A 20000-nucleotide genomic window follows, 5' to 3' on the forward strand; every position below is an offset into this window, starting at 1 on the left:
AAAACGTATTCCGTTACAGAATACATGCTCAAAAATGTAATCTGTAACGTATTCCGTTACATTAACTAATCTGAGTAACGTATTCTGAATACTTGGATTACTTCCGCATTGAATTGCATTTTATAAGTGTAGGAATGCGGCCATCAAATCCTGCTTACTAAACAGGCCTATTCTGGTGTGTTCTTCTGTTCCAACTGGCTGAATGTGATACATTTTTGTGTTTGTAGTCCTGAACTGCATACTACAAAAATCTAACCGCAGTTTAAGCGAACACAAGCTCATTTTAGCTAACGTTAGCTTGCATGTCAAACAGGGCTAATCAGAGTCTTTCCACGGCTCCGGGGCTATTAAATCAGCACATAGGAGAATGTAAAATCGCACATCTGGCTGATACAACTATAAAATAACAACGTGACCAGTAAAACTACAGCAGATGATTACCCTTGGCTAATAAAAAAAATAAACGTACTTTAAGATGCTTCTTCAGGTTGGAGGTGGAGTCTTTGGACGCTGAAAGGAGGTTGTTTGCTGGCAAGCAGAGGTTGGAATGCACAGTTATATTACGTTTTCCCTTCTCCTTCTTTAAAGTGGCATTATGTAGGAATTGTACTTCAGTGTTAGGGTTAGGATTAGCAGTTTTACCTTAAAATAACAGCTTAAAAAAAAATGGGGCGCTACAATGACGTTTAATATGGAGAATCGCCTCCGTGCCATTGCCATACCAGGGTCCGTAGGCATATTACTGGGTTATGTAGGTTTGCCTGAAGCCGCCCGGTTCCTACTGTCTGCTAAACTAGTAAGTAGCTTATTTGCCGTCTTGCTTTGTCTTGTGTTGCACTTGCTTGATGTTTGAGTCTGTTAGGAAAGTTGTTGACTCATTAGTTTGTCATAGTGTCAAAGTAAGCAAATTTCAAGAGGTTTCGCTAGGTTTAGCCGCTAGCATCTCGTTAGCGATTAGCAATTCCTACATAATGCCACTTTAACGTGAAATGCTGTTAGAATTTCCAGGATAAAAAAGCATTCCTGCTCTGGCTCTGTTCTGCCGGCTCTGACACTGCTCCTTTTCCGACTCCATTAGCAGCTACTGATCACGCAAATAGCTAATTCTCATTCATTTTCATGTTGGGGCTTCTGGGAAATGCATCAAGTTGCCTTAATTTATTTAGAAAGTGAATACACTTGTGAAACAGAGAAGTACCGTCATGTAATCCATTGCTTTCAACAATGTAACTGTATTCTGAATACCATTTATTTAAATTGTAACTGTAATGGAATACAGTTACTCATAATTTGTATTCTAAATACGTAACGCCGGTACATGTATTCCGTTACTCCCCAAAACTGCCTCTATCCACTGTGCTCTCCTAATTGCAAAGCCAAGCATGACAGCAGAAACTCTTGAGTGTATTTACAAGACAGTTAAATGAGGAAACACAGGAGACCCACACAAATAAATAGACTCAAATAAAGTAATTGTTGCTAAAACCAGCTGAGTGGAGATGTATCCTGACATTTGTGGGTAATTATTCAATGACCTAAAACTGTCTGTAGAGACAGCCCTCTCATCTCATTTCATCAAAAAATTTAAAATATTGACATTTATGAAAATGAAATTTTTTATTTTCACTGCTTTGATGTCACTTCAGGAGGTCACATGATCGAGCTGCTGCAAGCTGACTCCCGGGTTTTGATGCTCCCCCTAATTTTAGATTTTTGAGATATCCCTCTGATATGAATCATATTTAGATTTCCCTCTGATATGAATCATATTTATCATCACCACTGCAAGGCAGAAAGAGGCTCTCTTTGAAGTTTGACATTTTTCTCAATAGAAATGTCACCCACTCTCATAATTTGGCCGCATTACAGGGTAATGTATGACTAACTTTGAGCAAGAGAACAGCGTTCGTGGCATTTATGAAAATTAGATGCCCAAGGGGAATTCTGGGATGGCAATCAGAATAAGATGGAGACAAATAACATTACACTGTCTGATATGCAGGCGTAGGTGTGTGTGTGTGTGTGTGTGTGTGTGGGCAGGGGGGATTTTTAAGGTGATGATATGAGCAGCTCTTTGTACAGGAGGAAACACATCCTCTCACAAAGGTGGAACAGATACAGATGAGGGACTGGAGTTTGTGATTGTGATGTGTACATGCTCCTGGTACAAGATGTCAACACCCCCACCCCCAGCTGCCTCGTCCACTATTGGTCCAAATAGGCTATGACATGCTTGATTGCATCACAATTGAGCTGCGGGGCTCAGAGTTCCATTTCTATTCTGAGGACCAACCCAATCACCTCTATGGACAATTTGTACACTTCACTGAATCCGTGCATAATGGCAGCTTTGTTTTCCTGTGGTCCTATCTGGTCCTTCAGACTGACACCCAGTAACGGAGATCTGTGCGAGTGACCATAGCCTGGTGTCTAAGGCGCACAGAGAGGGAAAGCAGAAGACAGGCAGGTTCAGGAGTGGCACAGACAGAAATGGAGGCAATAGAGGGAGTTGGGTTGGCCCTCAGAATAGATGTCTAGACAGATGCCTGCTGAATGTAGCATTATACTGTGTAACTCTGGAAACTGGTAACTCTGAACTAATTTTATTAAATCCCCCCCCCCAACAGGAGGATGGCAAGGTGGTGGACGGTAGCCTCCTGGGCGATGCCAACGGGACGGAGCCAGGGCTGGGCAGACAGAAGGCGTCTGGGAAGTGGCAGCGCCCGCGCTTCACCCGCAAGGCCCTCATGAGGTGCTGCCTGGTGCGCTGTATCCTCTCCACGACAACGCCAGAGGGAGAAGGTGAGGGGGCTCCTTGACAACGCCATGGGGGTGGGGGTGGGGGGGGGGGTGGGGGTGGCGTCCGTGACAGTGCTATTGGGACGAGGTGGGGGTGGGGTGGGGCGGCGTCCATGACAACGCCACAGGGATGGGGGGGGGGGGGGGGGGGGTTATTCGGTGTCCACAACAATGCCTCAGGAGGAAAAGTTCCTGTTGCTGTGTCATGCATTGGATACCCAAGGAGCACACGTACTGATGACAATGTGTAACTGTACAATGCTGTAAGTCACTTTTGGAGAATTTACTCCATGATAATGTGGTTCGACCACCACACAAAAGGGTGGAGGAAGGGGAGGAGTTTGGGTGAAGCAGAAAGGAGGTGATGAGAGGAAAGGAGGAGACATGGACATGGGCAGAGGGGACAGGAGGAGACAGGAGGAGACATGGACATGAGCAGAGGGGACAGGAGGAGACAGGAGGAGACAGGAGTAGACAGGAGGAGACAGGAGGAGACAGGAGGAGACAGGAGGAGACATGGACATGAGCAGAGGAGACAGGAGGAGACATTGACATGGGCAGAGGGGACAGGAGGAGACAGGGGGAAACATGGACATGAGCAGAGGGGACAGGAGGAGACAGGAGGAGACATGGACATGAGCAGAGGGGACAGGAGGAGACAGGAGGAGACATGGACATGAGCAGAGGGGACAGGAGGAGACAGGAGGAGACATGGACATGAGCAGAGGGGACAGGAGGAGACAGGAGGAGACATGGACATGAGCAGAGGAGACAGGAGGAGACAGGGGGAGACAGGGGGAGACATGGACATGAGCAGAGGGGACAGGGGGAGACATGGACATGAGCAGAGGGACACACCACAGGGATGGGTGGAGCACTAGGAGTGGATGATTGATGAAAATCCACAGAAGGAGCTATTAACAGCTCCCCATTCAGCTCCCATTCAACTCCTCATTCAACTCCCCATTCAGCTCCCATTCAACTCCTCATTCAACTCCCCATTCAGCTCCCATTTAACTTCTCATTTAACTCCTCAGTCAACTCCCCTTTAACTCCTCAGTCAGCTTCTCATTCAGCTCCAATTTAACTCCCCATTTAACTCCCCATTCAGCTCCACATTTAGTCAGCCTAACTAAATTTGCAAACGGCCCTTTACTCTGGGATTACCTCCTGCAGATGGACAAGGGCCGTGCTTAATCTGTGTCCAGACCCAGTTGTATGTGGGCAGAGTGATTGGACCCTGAGTCCTCTTCCCCCCTCTCTGTCCAACTCAGGATTAGCCGTAGAGGGCTGACGGACTGGGAGACGCGGTGTTCCCCCTGCAGCGCACTCATTAAAGCAACTGTGCTGTGTTCATGGTTGGCTTCCTTGACAGGCTTCAGGGCCGTGGTCTCCTCTCTTAGGATGAGGTGTGATGGCTCAGGGGATACTCTGAGGTCAGTGGGCTTCAGAGACACGGCGTGATACACACACACACACACACACACACACACGGTGTGATACACACACACACACACACACACACACACACACACACACACGGTGTGATACACACACACAGAAACACACACACGCACACACACACACACACACACGGTGTGATACTCACACACACACACACACACACACACACATGGCGTGATGGATTACCCCAGCCAGGCAGAGCAGGGCTATGCTGCATTACCTCTGGAGAGGCACGCAGAAGCTCAGGGATGGTAGGAGGGTTTGTTTGTTGGCCGTGCAAAACAACTCATGATGGAGCACGGACTGCAAAGGCAGTCAATAGGCGTTTTCCCACTGCAGTAAGTCAAGGCACTTCCCAGGGAGCGCCAACGTTTAAAGGGACGGCCCCTTAATCCGCCCCCTAACCTGCCCCCTAATCTGCCCTCTAATCTGACCTTTCCAGACTTTAAAGGTAGAGATTTTATAGATAGCGTTAGCATTACCTCAAGATCTAGTTGACAGGTGAATTTTGCCAGAGGTGTAAAAAGTACTGAAATGTTGTACTCAAGTAAAAGTACAATTACTTTGATGAAATTTTACTTAAGTACAAGTAAAATTACCCATCTAAAAATCTACTCAAGTAAAAGTAAAAAGTAGTTCATTTAAAATGTACTTTAAGTAAAAGTTACTTAGTTACTTTCAACAACTTGATGGGGGCCGCTCCTATATAGTGCAAAAAAGAACAAGGGGTCATAAATCCAATACAAAAACTAGTTATTTTTTATTAAAGGAGAATCTTTAGAAATATAAGTGCAATGACATTAAACATGTCAAACATTAAACATGTCAACACAACATTTAAGAACTTTTGGGAGGACATGTCAAGACATGACAGCTAAAATAAAAAGTTAAAATACCGCTGCCCCACTTAAACTTTGGTTACTTTACTTGTGTCCACCTTTAGAGCATTAGTCTACAAAATTCTTGTTGAGTTTGAGCAGCAGCTGATTTTCAAGATGAGTAGAGTTCATCCGGGCTAGCTTTGCATTGAACAGCAATCCAGCACAGCTGAAGAGTCGCTCGCAGGCGGCCGAGGCAGGTAGGCAAGTATTGAGTTTCAGGGACAGTTTTTTGATATTCTGAAAGGCGTTCAGCAGATCCATATTGACTGAGACACAGGCTAGGTACCCTTATAACTCCCCTGTGCCTTCTGACCTTCTGGACTTCATTGAGGAAAATAAATCATCTTCATCTGATGAATGTTGTCCAACTTGCTCCAGCCTCCAACATCCGGTCAAGGTGTTGTCTGACAGACTAGACCTGTAGAATGACAAACAACATTTCTGACAATTAAGTATTGAGCTGCTATCAAGATTCAAGAGTGCATCATAACACAGAAATAGCTATAAATAGCTACTTGAGATGACAGACCTACAGTATACAGAATTATAGCATTATTTTCTATTTCTACATTCATCACAATTCATAATCCTCAATTCTTGCTAACCGGGACCCCTTAGCATGAACATGAAAGACGTGCACGTTGCAAAGCTACCACTTATCGTTATCAATATCTGACTAAACATCGTGATAAATTGCAGATAACGACATACACATTGACTTGTCCAACTGTCTGAAAACGATGGTGTGCGCATTCACATTGTTCTGTTTCAAGGCATGGGAGGCAGCCAAATGATTAGCCTAATATCAGTTTATGTGGTGTATTTCATTGCTGATGACTGATCTGCAGTTTTTAACACAATATGAGAGACTGAACATAATAATTCTATGACCTGAAACGAATGGAAGACAGGAATGGTATTATTAGTCTATTGGATGACCGCTGTCGACGTTAGCATACTCAGGTCGGTTGCAAGTGCTAGCCAAAATTAGGCTACTACCTACCAGTGCCATGAAACGCATATTTTGCTTAATGGAGCAAAGCTAACTAAATGACAAAAACGCTGTCTGAACTACTAATGGAAAGGGACAAATACTGTACTTACCAACACATGCTTGCGCAGATTTGAAGATGAATTTGTATAAACAGAAAGTTCTGACTGACGGATTAGGCACAGTTTACACAGCATATAGCTGTTGCCTCTTTTACGTTGGAAGGCAAACTGCTTGCTGAGATGTGGCCACGGGTTTTCTTCATCTTCTTTAATTTCAACTGGCGGAAAGTTCGCTGCTTCAGCTTGTTGGTGGTCCGCAGCTTGTTAGTAGTCCGCACTATCATATTCTTCCATATCTATCTCTCGTGACTCGGCACCGTACTGGCGCCTTGCATCGACTCCATCATCCACTCTATGCAGCATCCACCACTGCAGTGAGCATTGTGGTGCGCGATTCCTGCCTTGAACTATGTTTTTTTTTTTACTCAGTAACGGATGTAATTTCCAATGTAGCGAAGTACAATACTTCAGTCAAAATCTACTTAAGTAAAAGTAAAATTACCGATTTAAAAAACTACTTAAAAATTACAAAGTACACAAAAAACTACTCAATTACAGTAACGTGAGTAAAAGTAATTCGTTACTTTACACCTCTGAATTTTGCTATAAAGTTGCTAGCATTCGATTCATGGCAGCTGCAATAACTTGATAAATGAAGATACCAGCAACACTATGATTAATTAAAGCCGATATTTCAGATGATGTTTTGCTGGTGTTCATTCAGTGACTGTAACTTTTACAAGCTGACTATGTCAACCGTCACTGCGAGCGCCACCCAGCAGCTTCAGGGCCGCCCAGAAGCACCATCCCCGGACTAAATACTTATTTCACTCCCGAAAAGGGCCCTGAAAGAGGTCCCTCAGGGGCGATTCCTCCTTAACGGCCCTCCTTAAACAGCCTGCTAGTTCTTGCGGTGGATATGCGCTTAACGATGGGAACCTTGTGAGTCTCTATTAGCTGCAGGAACTGGAAGAGCTTTTTTTTACTGAGTTTATCAGAGGTGGGAACATTAAGACAGGAAGGGCAAAGGCTTACACGGACCATCTGCAACTGTGCAAACTGCGAGTGTTTGACTCGTATGTGTGTGTGTGTGTGTGTGTGTGTGTGTGTGTGTGTGTGTCATGGCATGGATTGTGGGAGGAGGGCACTGATTTTGTATTCAGATGAGGGAACAGGAGTTATAGGACCAGCCCACACACACACACACACACACACACACACGCACACACAGACACAAACCCCTGCGAATATGCAACTATACATTCACATTCATACACACATGTGGTCACACACACACACACACACACACACACACACACACACACACACACACACACACACACACACACACACACACACACACACACACACACGTCTAATCTCCCCTCCCCCTCCTCCTGCTCCGTGCTCCCTGTGCTGACCTCAGCAGTGGCCCTGTCTTATCTCTTCCTGTGTGATACGGGACGTAATGAATGGCCTGTAACCGTATTCCGTTCCGCTCTGTTCCGCTCCCATCGATTGGCTGCCTGGTCGCCCGGGCCACACGCCTCTCACACCAAATCTCTGCCCTCACCAACGGCAAACACATGGTCAGCAGGATCCGTGGGCCGTCATCGCTGAGGCAAGCAGTTGCCGTTACCATGGGAATTAGATACTGCCATTAATGCACAGTTACTCATTTAGATCTGAATATAAGTGCCTCCCACTCAATCACTGATACTCCCCCTTAGGTATCTATTTCATCTATCTATTCTATTTTGTATTTCCTATTTAGTTAACAACACCCTGGGTAGTTTACAACATTTGTAACCAGGGGAGTGCAAAGACAGACCAGGAACTGTCTCTCTGCTCTTTATCTCTGTCCTGTCTCTCTGCTCTTATCTCTGGCCTGTCTCTCTGCTCTTTAACTCTAAACCTGTCTCTCTGCTCTTTATCTCTAAACCTGTCTCTCTGCTCTTTAACTCTAAACCTGTCTCTCTGCTCTTTAACTCTAAACCTGTCTCTCTGCTCTTTAACTCTAAACCTGTCTCTCTGCTCTTTATCTCTGGCCTGTCTCTCTGCTCTTATCTCTGACCTGTCTCTCTGCTCTTATCTCTGGCCTGTCTCTCTGCTCTTATCTCTGGCCTGTCTCTCTGCTCTTATCTCTGTCCTGTCTCTCTGCTCTTTATCTCTGTCCTATCTCTGTCCTGTCTCTCTGCTCTTTATCTCTGGCCTGTCTCTCTGCTCTTATCTCTGTCCTGTCTCTCTGCTCTTTATCTCTGTCCTTGTCCCTCACTGAGGAGCGTCTCCTCTCTGTGCTCTGCTGGCCCCTGCCTGTGTTGCATGTTGTGCTCACACTCCGCGTCTCCATGTTACAATGGCTCCCTCTAGTGGCTAAAGTGATGATGACTCTATTTGAGTGAGTCAGACTCTTGGCTGTTGGTTGTCTAGACTGGTATGATGAAGAGATCCGTCTCTGGATTATTCTCCCTCCCTATGAGTGCAACCACATGTCAAAGACGTTGTGATGTTTATTTGTGTTTGGTTGTCCTGATAGACATTTTAAATGATGTATGATGATAACACGTCAGCAGGCGTGGTGACAGGGCAGCTCTGCCAGCTCTTACAGCTCGGTTCAATCAGGAACACAATCATACATTTATTTTCATAAAGCACACAAAAGGTCTCAGTTCCCTGATCATGAAAACATGTGGACTGATTGCGGAAGACTGTATCGTTTTTCTTATTCACCATAAATAGACGGATATTCAGTGAGCGCAGCACAATACGACACAGGATTGGGAATCAGAGGAAGAGCTTAGGGATTATTATTACATACATGTGAAATGAGATACTCACAGGAAGCGAGGGACAAGTGGCTATAAGATAGAGGAGAAGTAATGAAGGGAAACGAGTGATATCGCCATCTGCGTCTGTTTCTTCATGTGTCTTCATCCTGTCTCTAAGTGCGATGATATCAGCCATGGTGTTATTTGGTTGTGTGTGGTGTTATTTGGTTGTGTGTGGTGTTATTTGGTTGTGTGTGGCTACTGGTCTTTTGTTTGTGGTCTGGATCTGGTCAGGCACCAATGTCCACATCGGAGGAGGCATCCCGTCGCCCTGACAACCGATCCATCCTCCACCCAGCTTTCAGAGACACTGAGAGTCACGCTGAAACTTTAGAAGCTCTCTCCTCCCCTCCATCCTCTCTCTCTCTCTCTCTCCATCCTTTCCTCTCTGTCTCTCACTCTGTCCCTAGTTCTCTTTTTCGCTGTCTTCCTCTCTCTCTCTCTCTCTCTCTGTCACGCACACCCACTGTGACGTGTGGCACCTCGCCTCTCCTCGCCTCTCCTCACACACCCTCCCAAGCAGGGGACCTGACGGAGAACAAAAGAAAGAGGAACAGCGAGAGGAGGACAAGGAGGAGCAGGAGAGAGCAGGAGAACTTACGCTGGAGTTCTACACAGGAGTTCTTGTGGGAATTTAGGTGAAGGGCCACTGGGAAATAAGTTCTTGAGCTGTAATCACCTCGCCTTAGCTGTGCTGTACTGAGCATCACTGGATTCTGGAGCGCTTCTGCTGGTTTCCTGCTGGACTTCCTAACAGATCTGGGCTTTCTTGACATGCTCTGAAGAAGCATTAGTCTGGCGTGTCATGATTTCAGCTCAGACATCTTCAGCTGTCAAAGCAGCGGTTTGTGGATGAAGTGTATCTTTCTACCCAGGACACAACTCCCTTAGATCAGAAAGGCTCTGGTTGGCTTTAGTCATCTTCTGATTGGTCAGCGACAAAGCTGTGCTTGACAGCGCCCTTCTACTCTGAGGAGCGGGGCTCTCTTAAGACCTTTGATTGGCTCTCTAAGACCTTTGATTGGCTCTCTAAGATCTCTGATTGGTTCTCTAAGACCTTTGATTGGCACTTAAGGATTTCTTCTTCTTCCTTTTTTCTTCATCATCTTTGCTCTAGTTTTGTATTTAGAACCTCGCTGCTTTTTGCATCAAGGTCCAGCACTCTGCCGACCAGGCTGAGAGGTCAGTGTGAGAGGTAAAAGGTGAAAGGTCACAATGAATGAGTGCAGGACGGAGTGTCAGAGGGAGTTGGAGAAAGTTCTGCGCTGGTTTTTCGGGCTCTTTACCGGCAAATTCACTCCAGGTACAGACTTGGTACAAACTCTCCCTCTCCATCTGTCTCTCTCTCCTTTATCTCTCTATCTAACCGATATCACTCCATCTTTCTCCTTTATCTCTCTATCTAACAGATATCACTCCATCTCTCTCATTTATCTCTCTATCTAACAGATATCACTCCATCTCTCTCCTTTATCTCTCTATCTAACAGATATCACTCCATCTTTCTCCTTTATCTCTGTGTCAGATTCGTCTTCACTTCCTCTCCCTTGATCTTTCTACATCGCTTTCTTTCTTACCTGTCTCTGTACCTGCTCGTTATCGTCTCTTTTCCTGCCCGTTATAGTCTCTGTACCTGCCCGTTATCATGTCCATTAAATCGACTTCTCTGTTTTTTATATCATAGTTCTCTCTAATTAGTTTCTTTTCTGGGAGTTTCTTTTCTCTGAGTCTTTTTTTTTCATCAAGCTGTTGTTGCCTTCTGTCTGATGTGTTATTTTTCACCATCGTGTTGTCTGTCATGCCTTTATCACGCCTCAGTGGTGTTGAGTTCCTCTGCTATCTCAGCGAGCATTACTCATGCAAGGTGGTGTTGAAGAAATTGATGAATCAGAAGTATTTTTTCTTCTGATTTAAGTTAGAATGAAACTGTCTTTATAGAAGTGTGTGAGTATGATGTTCTAGAGTGACGTTTAATCCCTGTGAATAATCCTGACTGCAGCGTTCACTGCAGTCTGGAGAGGGGGCAGAGGATATCAGGGTCAGAGTTCACTGCAGTCTGAGGGGGCAGAGGATATCAGGGTCAGAGTTCACTGCAGTCTGAGGGGGCAGAGGATATCAGGGTCAGAGTTCACTGCAGTCTGAGGAGGCAGAGGATATCAGGGTCAGAGTTCACTGCAGTCTGAGGAGACAGAGGATATCAGGGTCAGAGTTCACTGCAGTCTGGAGAGGGGGCAGAGGATATCAGGGTCAGAGTTCACTGCAGTCTGAGGAGGCAGAGGATATCAGGGTCAGAGTTCACTGCAGTCTGGAGAGGGGGCAGAGGATATCAGGGTCAGAGTTCACTGCAGTCTGAGGAGGCAGAGGATATCAGGGTCAGAGTTCACTGCAGTCTGGAGAGGGGGCAGAGGATATCAGGGTCAGAGTTCACTGCAGTCTGGAGAGGGGGCAGAGGATATCAGGGTCAGAGTTCACTGCAGTCTGGAGAGGGGGCAGAGGATATCAGGGTCAGAGTTCACTGCAGTCTGAGGGGGCAGAGGATATCAGGGTCAGAGTTCACTGCAGTCTGAGGAGGCAGAGGATATCAGGGTCAGAGTTCATAGTTATCTACTATATGAGTAGGACTTGCAATAACTGTTCTTCAGCCCTTCACTTCAGGTCTAGTTCTGATGCTGCTGTTGGGGTGAGCGTGGGCGGTTCTTCATGTTATTCTGCCCATTTCCTGTCTGTGGTTCCTGCTGGGTCTTTTTGACATCCGTTCCTCTGTTGAGCATCGATCAAATGTAAACCAATCACGTGCCTCCTCAGCTCCATCGCTGGAGAACTATGAGGAGCCGTGGCCAGTCTTGGGTCCTGCTCAGAGGGGGAAAAAAACAGTGTGTGTGTGTGTGTGTGTGTGTGTGTGTGTGTGTGTGTGTGAGTGGTATTTGGTATGTCAGGTACACAGGGCAGGGTCTTGGACAGATTTAGGGAAAAGCAGAACAGATTTCCCTCCTGTACAGTGCCGTGTGCAGTGATGGTCACAGTGGCGTTTTGCAGTGATGGTCACAGTGGCGTGTGCAGTGATGGTCACAGTGGCGTATAAAGTCACAGTGGCAAATTCCCAGTGTTAAAGAGAGAACATGCTGGTGTTCTTATGCAGCACAGGTAGTGTGTGTCCTGGTTTTCCTTAAAATTCAAAAGGTAATCCCACGCACCATATATTCAGCGCAGATGGAGGTGTGTGAGAAATGTGAGTGTGTGTGTGTGTGTTGTCATAACAAACTGGGTCTACCTAGCTTCCCAAAATAGGTCCCCAAAAGTCTCCCATCATTGTTCAAATGAAGTCATTGTGCACAAGAGCGCTGTGTACGACACCTAACCAGTTTGGCGTGAGGCTCAGGGTAGGCTCAGACTTAGTTGTATCTGTTATGTAACAAATTGAATAATTAAGGGTTTTAAGTCTAAGAATGTTTCTCTCTCTCTCTGTGTGGCCCTGGACTCTTTCTCTCTCCCTCTCTCACTCCCTCTCTGTGTCTGTGTAGACATCCATCAGTGTATATTCCGGTATAAACCTTAATCAGCATGTCTCTGTTCAGTCCTGTGTTAGTGAAGAACCTAGAACCTTCTGTTCCTGTCCTCCTGTACATAAGTACCTCCTCCAGGTCCTCTCTCTGCTCCCGTTCTGTCAGTCGCATAAACACTGCCATGGAGGGGAAGGTGTGTGTGTGTGTGTGTGTGTGTGTGTGTGTGTGTGTGCGTGTGTGTGCGTGTGTGTGTGTGTGTGAGTTTGTGTGCGTGTGTGTGTGTGTGTGTGTGTGTTTATTTGTGTGTGTATGTGTGTGTGTGTGTGTGTGTGTGTGTGTGCATGATTCTGAGCTGTTGAAACAGGAAGATGGATGTAGCTACTGACTATGTGGGTCTCCTCCGGGGCTGTGATGGAGTCTGATGAAGCCACGCCCACTCCGCCGAAACAGAGGAACGCTGCCCAGAGTCTGCTAGAACTTTTACTCAGATCTAAAGACCCAGAGTCTGATATGTTATATTCAGGTCTAAAGGACCCTCCTGCTCTGAGCCGGTGGAGATGTTATACTCAGGTCTAAAGGACCCTCTGAGCCGGTGGAGATGTTATATTTAGGTCTAAAGGACCCTCCTGCTCTGAGCCGGTGGAGATGTTATATTCAGGTCTAAAGGGCCCTCTGAGCCGGTGGAGATGTTATATTCAGGTCTGAAGGGCCCTCCTGCTCTGAGCCAGTGGAGATGCCACAGGCCAGGGGATTGCAGGCCAGACATTTGGACAGCTAATGGAGTCACCTCAGGCACAGAGAGACTCGAGCAGAGTGTGTGTGAGTCATCTCAGGCACAGAGCAGAGTGTGTGTGAGTCACCTCAGGCACAGAGCAGACTGGAGCAGTGTGTGTGTGTCACCTCAGGCACAGAGCAGAGTGTGTGTGAGTCACCTCAGGCACAGAGAGACTCGAGCAGAGTGTGTGTGCGTCACCTCAGGCACAGAGCAGAGTGTGTATGAGTAACCTCAGGCACAGAGCAGAGTGTGTGTGCGTCACCTCAGGCACAGAGCAGAGTGTGTGTGAGTAATCTCAGGCACAAAGAGACTGGAGCAGAGTGTGTGTGGTCCACAGCAAACCTCAACTTCTTGATAAAGTGTAATGAAGAACACCTCTGTGTTACTGACCCATATTGTATCACATCCCACAACATGGCACACTAGCAGCCTCCATCTTCAGTCTCCATCTTCAGTCTCCATCTTCAGTCTCCATCTTAAGTCTCCATCTTCAGTCTCCATCTTCAGTCTCCATCTTCAGTCTCCATCTTTAGTCTCCATCTTAAGTCTCCATCTTAAGTCTCCATCTTCAGTCTCCATCTTCAGTGTCCATCTTCAGTCTCCTCTGTCCTGTCTTCTTCCTCTTTATCTTTCGCTCTCTCTCACACACACACACTCACTCACACACATACACACACTCACACGCATGCACACACACTCACACACACTCACTCACACACACACACACACACACACACACACTCACACGCATGCACACACACACACACACACACGCACACGCACACGCACACGCACACGCACACGCACACGCACACACACCCACATACACACACACAGACTCTCACTCTTTAATACATTCAGGGACATACAGGGATGTTTTAAGCAGTCTAATTCCTGTCTGAATGAGCCAAAAGTGTCCCTCTCCTGCAATAACGTGTATTTCCATTACACAAAGCTAATTTACCCCAAAATAACTCCCTCAGACACTTAGAGAGAAAGAAGGGGAGATAGAGAGATGAGAGAGAGAGAGGTGGGGAAAAGAAAGTATGAGAGGGAGGTAGACAGAAAATGAGAGAAGAGAAAAGGAGAGAAAAGAGAAAAGGAGAGAGAGAGAGAGAGAGAGAAAGAAGAGAACAGGAGAGAGAGGGAAGAGAAGAGAAAAGGAGAGAGAGAAAGAAGAGAAAAGGAGAGAGAGAGAGGAGGTCCTCCTAGGGTGGTGAGACTAAGTTGAGATGAAGTGAGAGGATTGTGTGATATTTCTTCAGGGAGGAAAGGGAGTCATGAGATGAGAAAAGGATGAAACTTTCTGTCTTTTTAATATAAAGCTTCAATCCTTATGATACTGCAGTGGATGGGAATGAGTGATTATCATGTGAAAAGTTTGGGTTAAGGAGAGGGTCAGAGTGAAGAGAGAGAGAGAGGCAGAGAGAGAGAGAGGGAGATTTAGAGAATCCCTCAGTGACCCACAAGAGTAATAAAGGTTTATTTTAAACCCAGGAGCACTCAGAAGACCGATGCTGATACCATAGAAACCGTGAAGGGAGAATGTTTCTGTGATGATGTCATCAGCTTCAGTTCAGTTCACTTCAGTTTCAGTCTCTTTTAGTGATAAAAGAAGACTTTACTCAGAGTGTAGACTTAGGAACTGGGATGGCGTAGAACTTATGACAGTGGTTCTGTTTAAGTGCCTGTCTTTTCCTTGTATTTGAGCTACAATTGGTAATCAATTTTAGCTGACCATGAGAAACACAATATGATATTCATCTCAGAAGTAAATGTAATGTCAGCATTTAACAGTGTTTCCTCAGTAACATGATTCTTCTCATGGTATTTCAGGGTAATGTTACTCCTTGCCATAGGATGTGTTGACCTTTGGCTCCCCCTTGTGGCCAAATTAATATTTCTGTATTTTTATGACAATCATGCCATCACTATCATAGGAACTGGGATTCATAGAAACTGGGAATTTAGCGATCGTTTTAATTTCTGAACGTCTGCATTTAAAGTGCAGTTACATCAGAAAAAAGGCCCAAATACACATACCGGTATAGCTATAATAACTAACAGTGTAAGGGCCAACGTTTCCTTCCTATCCTGCTGTGGGATGTGGTGAAGACCACTTAAGTTCCCTTCCCTCCCTGCAGTTCCACATGTGAACACCAGGGGGCAGCCAAGGCCTAACTGCCGCTGGGGCCATACTTCTGGAATGATCATTTGTCCCCCTGCCAGGCGATGGTTCATCGGTAAATCACATGTCCACTGAAAGGGTCAATGTACTCCTCGGAGAAGATCACCTGTAGCTATGCATCCGGATGATAAATGTGTTACAGTCCAGGAATTTAGGGCTGTTCTTACAAGCCTGAGCATTTGAAATGCATTAATGTTATTGATTTGGGTCTGTGGCTTAGTGAGAGCTAGGGAGGAAGAAAGAGAGGGAGGGAGAAGAAGAGAGGAAAGAAAGAGAGAGAGAGAGAGAGAGAGAGAGAGAGAGGGCGAGATAGAGAGAAAAGAGAGGTGTATGTGTTTCATGGTAAAGGTCACGTTTGGTGCAAAGTCTTTTGATGTCTCACATACTTTAGGCTGTTGTTTGAATCTCAGTGTGCACCAAAGAGATTAAGTAATGTGGCCTTTCTTTTAGGCATACACACACATACACACACACACACACACACACACACACACACACACACACATGTGTATGCATAAAAACACACACATATATGCATACACACACACACACACACACACACACACACACACACACATACACACAGATATACTGATCTGATTGATCCCTTTCCCCTTTTTATCGTCTCTGTACTCCTGTGCTGGACAGGGTCTCATCGAGCCTTAGTCTTCTCAGTAGCTCACTGACTACAGACCGACTGTGCTTCTCTGAGCTGGATCACTGACTCTATAGACCGACTGTGCTTCTCTGAGCTGGATCACTGACTCTATAGACAGACTGTGCTTCTCTGAGCTGGATCACTGACTCTATAGACAGACTGTGCTTCTCTGAGCTGGATCACTGACCCTACAGGCAGACTGTGTTTCTCTGAGTTGGTTAACTGACTCTACAGACAGACTGTGTTTCTCTCAGTAGCTCACTGACTACAGACAGACTGTGTTTCTCTAAGCTGTGGCTGTGACTGGACTGACCACTGGAGTTGGATATGTGTGTGTGTGTTTGGGTGTGTGTGCTGACTGAATGGTAACTGGAGGACAGTTCCTGGTGGATTCACTGCAGTCATTTGAACCTTCCGAAGCAGAGAATGCTAGAGAATTCCCTTGCTGCTTGACAGGTATAGTTGACTGTAGTGTGTGCTGTTGCTAAGTGAAGGCTGTAGTTGATTGTAGTGTGTGCTGTTGCTAAGTGAAAGTGTAGTTGTGCATGGTTGATTGATCGTTAGAGTTGGATGTGTGTGTGACTGGTTCATTGATCGTTAGAGTTGGATGTGTGCGTGTGTGTGTATCTGCTGCCAGGTTGAGCACTGTAGTTGAGTTGTGCCGACTGCATGTTGTCGATGTGTGTGTTGTTATCTATAACTGGTTGAGCACTGTAGTTGAGTTGTGCCGACTGCATGTTGTCGATGTGTGTGTTGTTATCTATAACTGGTTGAGCACTGTAGTTGGACGTGTTGACTGCATGTGTGTGATGTGTGTGTTGTTATCCATCACTGGTTGAAAACTGTCGTGTAGTTGTGCTGACTGTGTGATTTCGATGTGTGTGTTGTTCTCTCTCACTGGTTGAAAACTGTAGTTGGACGTGTTGACTGCTTCCTCAGACCTTTGTGGGCAGGTAGTGTGCAGGGTCTGTGGTTGTGTGTGTGAGCAGTTGTGTGTGTGAGCAGTTGTGTGTGTGAGTGAGAGACATGGGCAGTGTGATCGGCACTCTGTCTTTCGAGGCCCGGCGCCGTTTCTCTCGCCCAAGCTTCCTGGCGGACTGTCGCCATACAACCGCACGATACCACCGGTCAGGTATGCCAGCCCAACTCAGACTACACACACACACACACACACATACACACACAGACATACACACACATACACACACATGCACACACACACACACACACACACACACACACACACACAGACACACCGACATGTGCTTGTGCATATGCTTGGTCATGTAATAAAGGATAAAAATGTAAAATATCTGTAAAATGCAGATTTATTCATTTTGTGATTCTTGTGTGTGGTTGGATTTGGTGTGTGTGTCCGCTAAGTGCTAGATCAGGCTGCGATTGGTTGGATTTGGTGTGTGTGTCAGATAAGTGCTAGATCATGCTGTGTATGGTTTGATTTGGTGTGTGTGTCCGGTAAGTGCTAGATCATGCTGTGTATGGTTTGATTTGGTGTGTGTGTCCGGTAAGTGCTAGATCATGCTGTGTATGGTTTGATTTGGTGTGTGTGTCCGGTAAGTGCTAGATCAGGCGGCATGTTGTGGGTTACTCCGGCATTCCAGTGGATCTCATGAGACAGTCAATGACGACGATCGTATCCTTCTCAAGAATGAAGCCAAAAATAGAACAATACATACACTGTTTAACATTGCCTGAAGACAATCTGGCATAAAATGTGACCCTGAACTTTGTAGTAATAGTTTTCATCCATGATTAACTATGACTGCCTGAGGTGACATTTTACGGAGTAGAGTGTGTAGATTTGGGTGGAGATTAGGGTGAAGTATAGGGTATTGGGTGGGACTGGAGTAAAGGGTGTAGTTTTGCATGGAGATGAGGGTATAGTATAGGTTACGGTGTGATATTAAAGTATAGGTTAGGGTGTGATATTAAAGTATAGGTTAAGGTGTGATATTAAAGTATAGGTTACGGTGTGATATTAAAGTATAGGTTAGGGTGTGATATTAAAGTATAGGTTAAGGTGTGATATTAAAGTATAGGTTACGGTGTGATATTAAAGTATAGGTTACGATGTGATATTAAAGTATCGGTTAGAGTGTGATATTAAAGTATAGGTTAGGGTGTGATATTAAAGTATAGGTTAAGGTGTGATATTAAAGTATAGGTTACGATGTAATATTAAAGTATCGGTTAGAGTGTGATATTAAAGTATAGGTTAGGGTGTGATATTAAAGTATAGGTTACGGTGTGATATTAAAGTATAGGTTACGATGTAATATTAAAGTATCGGTTAGAGTGTGATATTAAAGTATAGGTTAGGGTGTGATATTAAAGTATAGGTTAGGGTGTGATATTAAAGTATAGGTTACAGTGTGATACTAAAGTATAGGTTAGGGTGTGATATTTAAGGAAAGGTTAGGGTGTGATATTAAAGGAAAGTGTGTGATATTAAAGGATAGTGTGTGATACTAAAGTAAAGTGTGTGATATTAAAGGATAGTGTGTGATTTATATTAAAGGATAGTGTGTGATACTAAAGTAAAGTGTGTGATATTAAAGTAAAGTGTGATATTAAAGGATAGGTTACGGTGTGATATTAAAGTATATGTTACGGTGTGATACTAAAGTGTAGGTTACGGTGTGATATTAAAGTATAGGTTACAGTGTGATACTAAAGTATAGGTTAGGGTGTGATATTTAAGGAAAGGTTAGGGTGTGATATTAAAGGAAAGTGTGTGATATTAAAGGATAGTGTGTGATACTAAAGTAAAGTGTGGTATTAAAGGATAGTGTGTGATACTAAAGTAAAGTGTGGTATTAAAGGATAGTGTGTGATACTAAAGTAAAGTGAGTTATATTAAAGGATAGTGTGTGATACTAAAGTAAAGTGTGGTATTAAAGGATAGTGTGTGATACTAAAGTAAAGTGAGTTATATTAAAGGATAGTGTGTGATACTAAAGTAAAGTGAGTTATATTAAAGGATAGTGTGTGATACTAAAGTAAAGTGAGTTATATTAAAGGATAGTGTGTGATACTAAAGTAAAGTGAGTTATATTCAAGGATAGTGTGTGATACTAAAGTAAAGTGAGTTATATTAAAGGATAGTGTGTGATACTAAAGTAAAGTGTGATATTAAAGGATTGTGTGTGATACTAAAGTAAAGTGTGTTATATTAAAGGATAGTGTGTGATACTAAAGTAAAGTGAGTTATATTAAAGGATTGTGTGTGATACTAAAGTAAAGTGTGTTATATTAAAGGATAGTGTGTGATACTAAAGTAAAGTGTGTTATATTAAAGGATAGTGTGTGATACTAAAGTAAAGTGAGTTATATTAAAGGATAGTGTGTGATACTAAAGTAAAGTGAGTTATATTAAAGGATAGTGTGTGATACTAAAGTAAAGTGTGTTATATTAAAGGATAGTGTGTGATACTAAAGTAAAGTGAGTTATATTAAAGGATAGTGTGTGATACTAAAGTAAAGTGAGTTATATTAAAGGATAGTGTGTGATACTAAAGTAAAGTGAGTTATATTAAAGGATAGTGTGTGATACTAAAGTAAAGTGAGTTATATTAAAGGATAGTGTGTGATACTAAAGTAAAGTGTGATATTAAAGGATAGTGTGTGATACTAAAGTAAAGTGAGTTATATTAAAGGATAGTGTGTGATACTAGAGTAAAGTGAGTTATATTAAAGGATAGTGTGTGATACTAAAGTAAAGTGAGTTATATTAAAGGTTAGGGTGTGATACTAAAGTAAAGTGTGATATTAAAGGATTGTGTGTGATACTAAAGTAAAGTGAGTTATATTAAAGGATAGTGTGTGATACT

General features: G+C 44.4%; 1 protein-coding gene across 2 annotated transcripts in view; it reads left to right on the plus strand.

Annotated features, from left to right (window-relative positions):
• The window catches only part of kcnip3a (Kv channel interacting protein 3a, calsenilin), a 67670-nt gene that overhangs the window by 26008 nt on the left and 21662 nt on the right, over positions 1-20000 (plus strand). For both annotated transcript variants that reach the window (XM_031570874.1, XM_031570875.1), the window contains exon 2: positions 2628-2802. In XM_031570874.1, coding sequence (XP_031426734.1) covers positions 2628-2802 — 175 coding nt within the window. The remainder of the gene's footprint in view (positions 1-2627; positions 2803-20000) is intronic.

The sequence above is a fragment of the Clupea harengus genome, chromosome 7, assembly GCF_900700415.2.
Source record: "Clupea harengus chromosome 7, Ch_v2.0.2, whole genome shotgun sequence".
Taxonomy (NCBI): Eukaryota; Metazoa; Chordata; class Actinopteri; order Clupeiformes; family Clupeidae; genus Clupea; species Clupea harengus.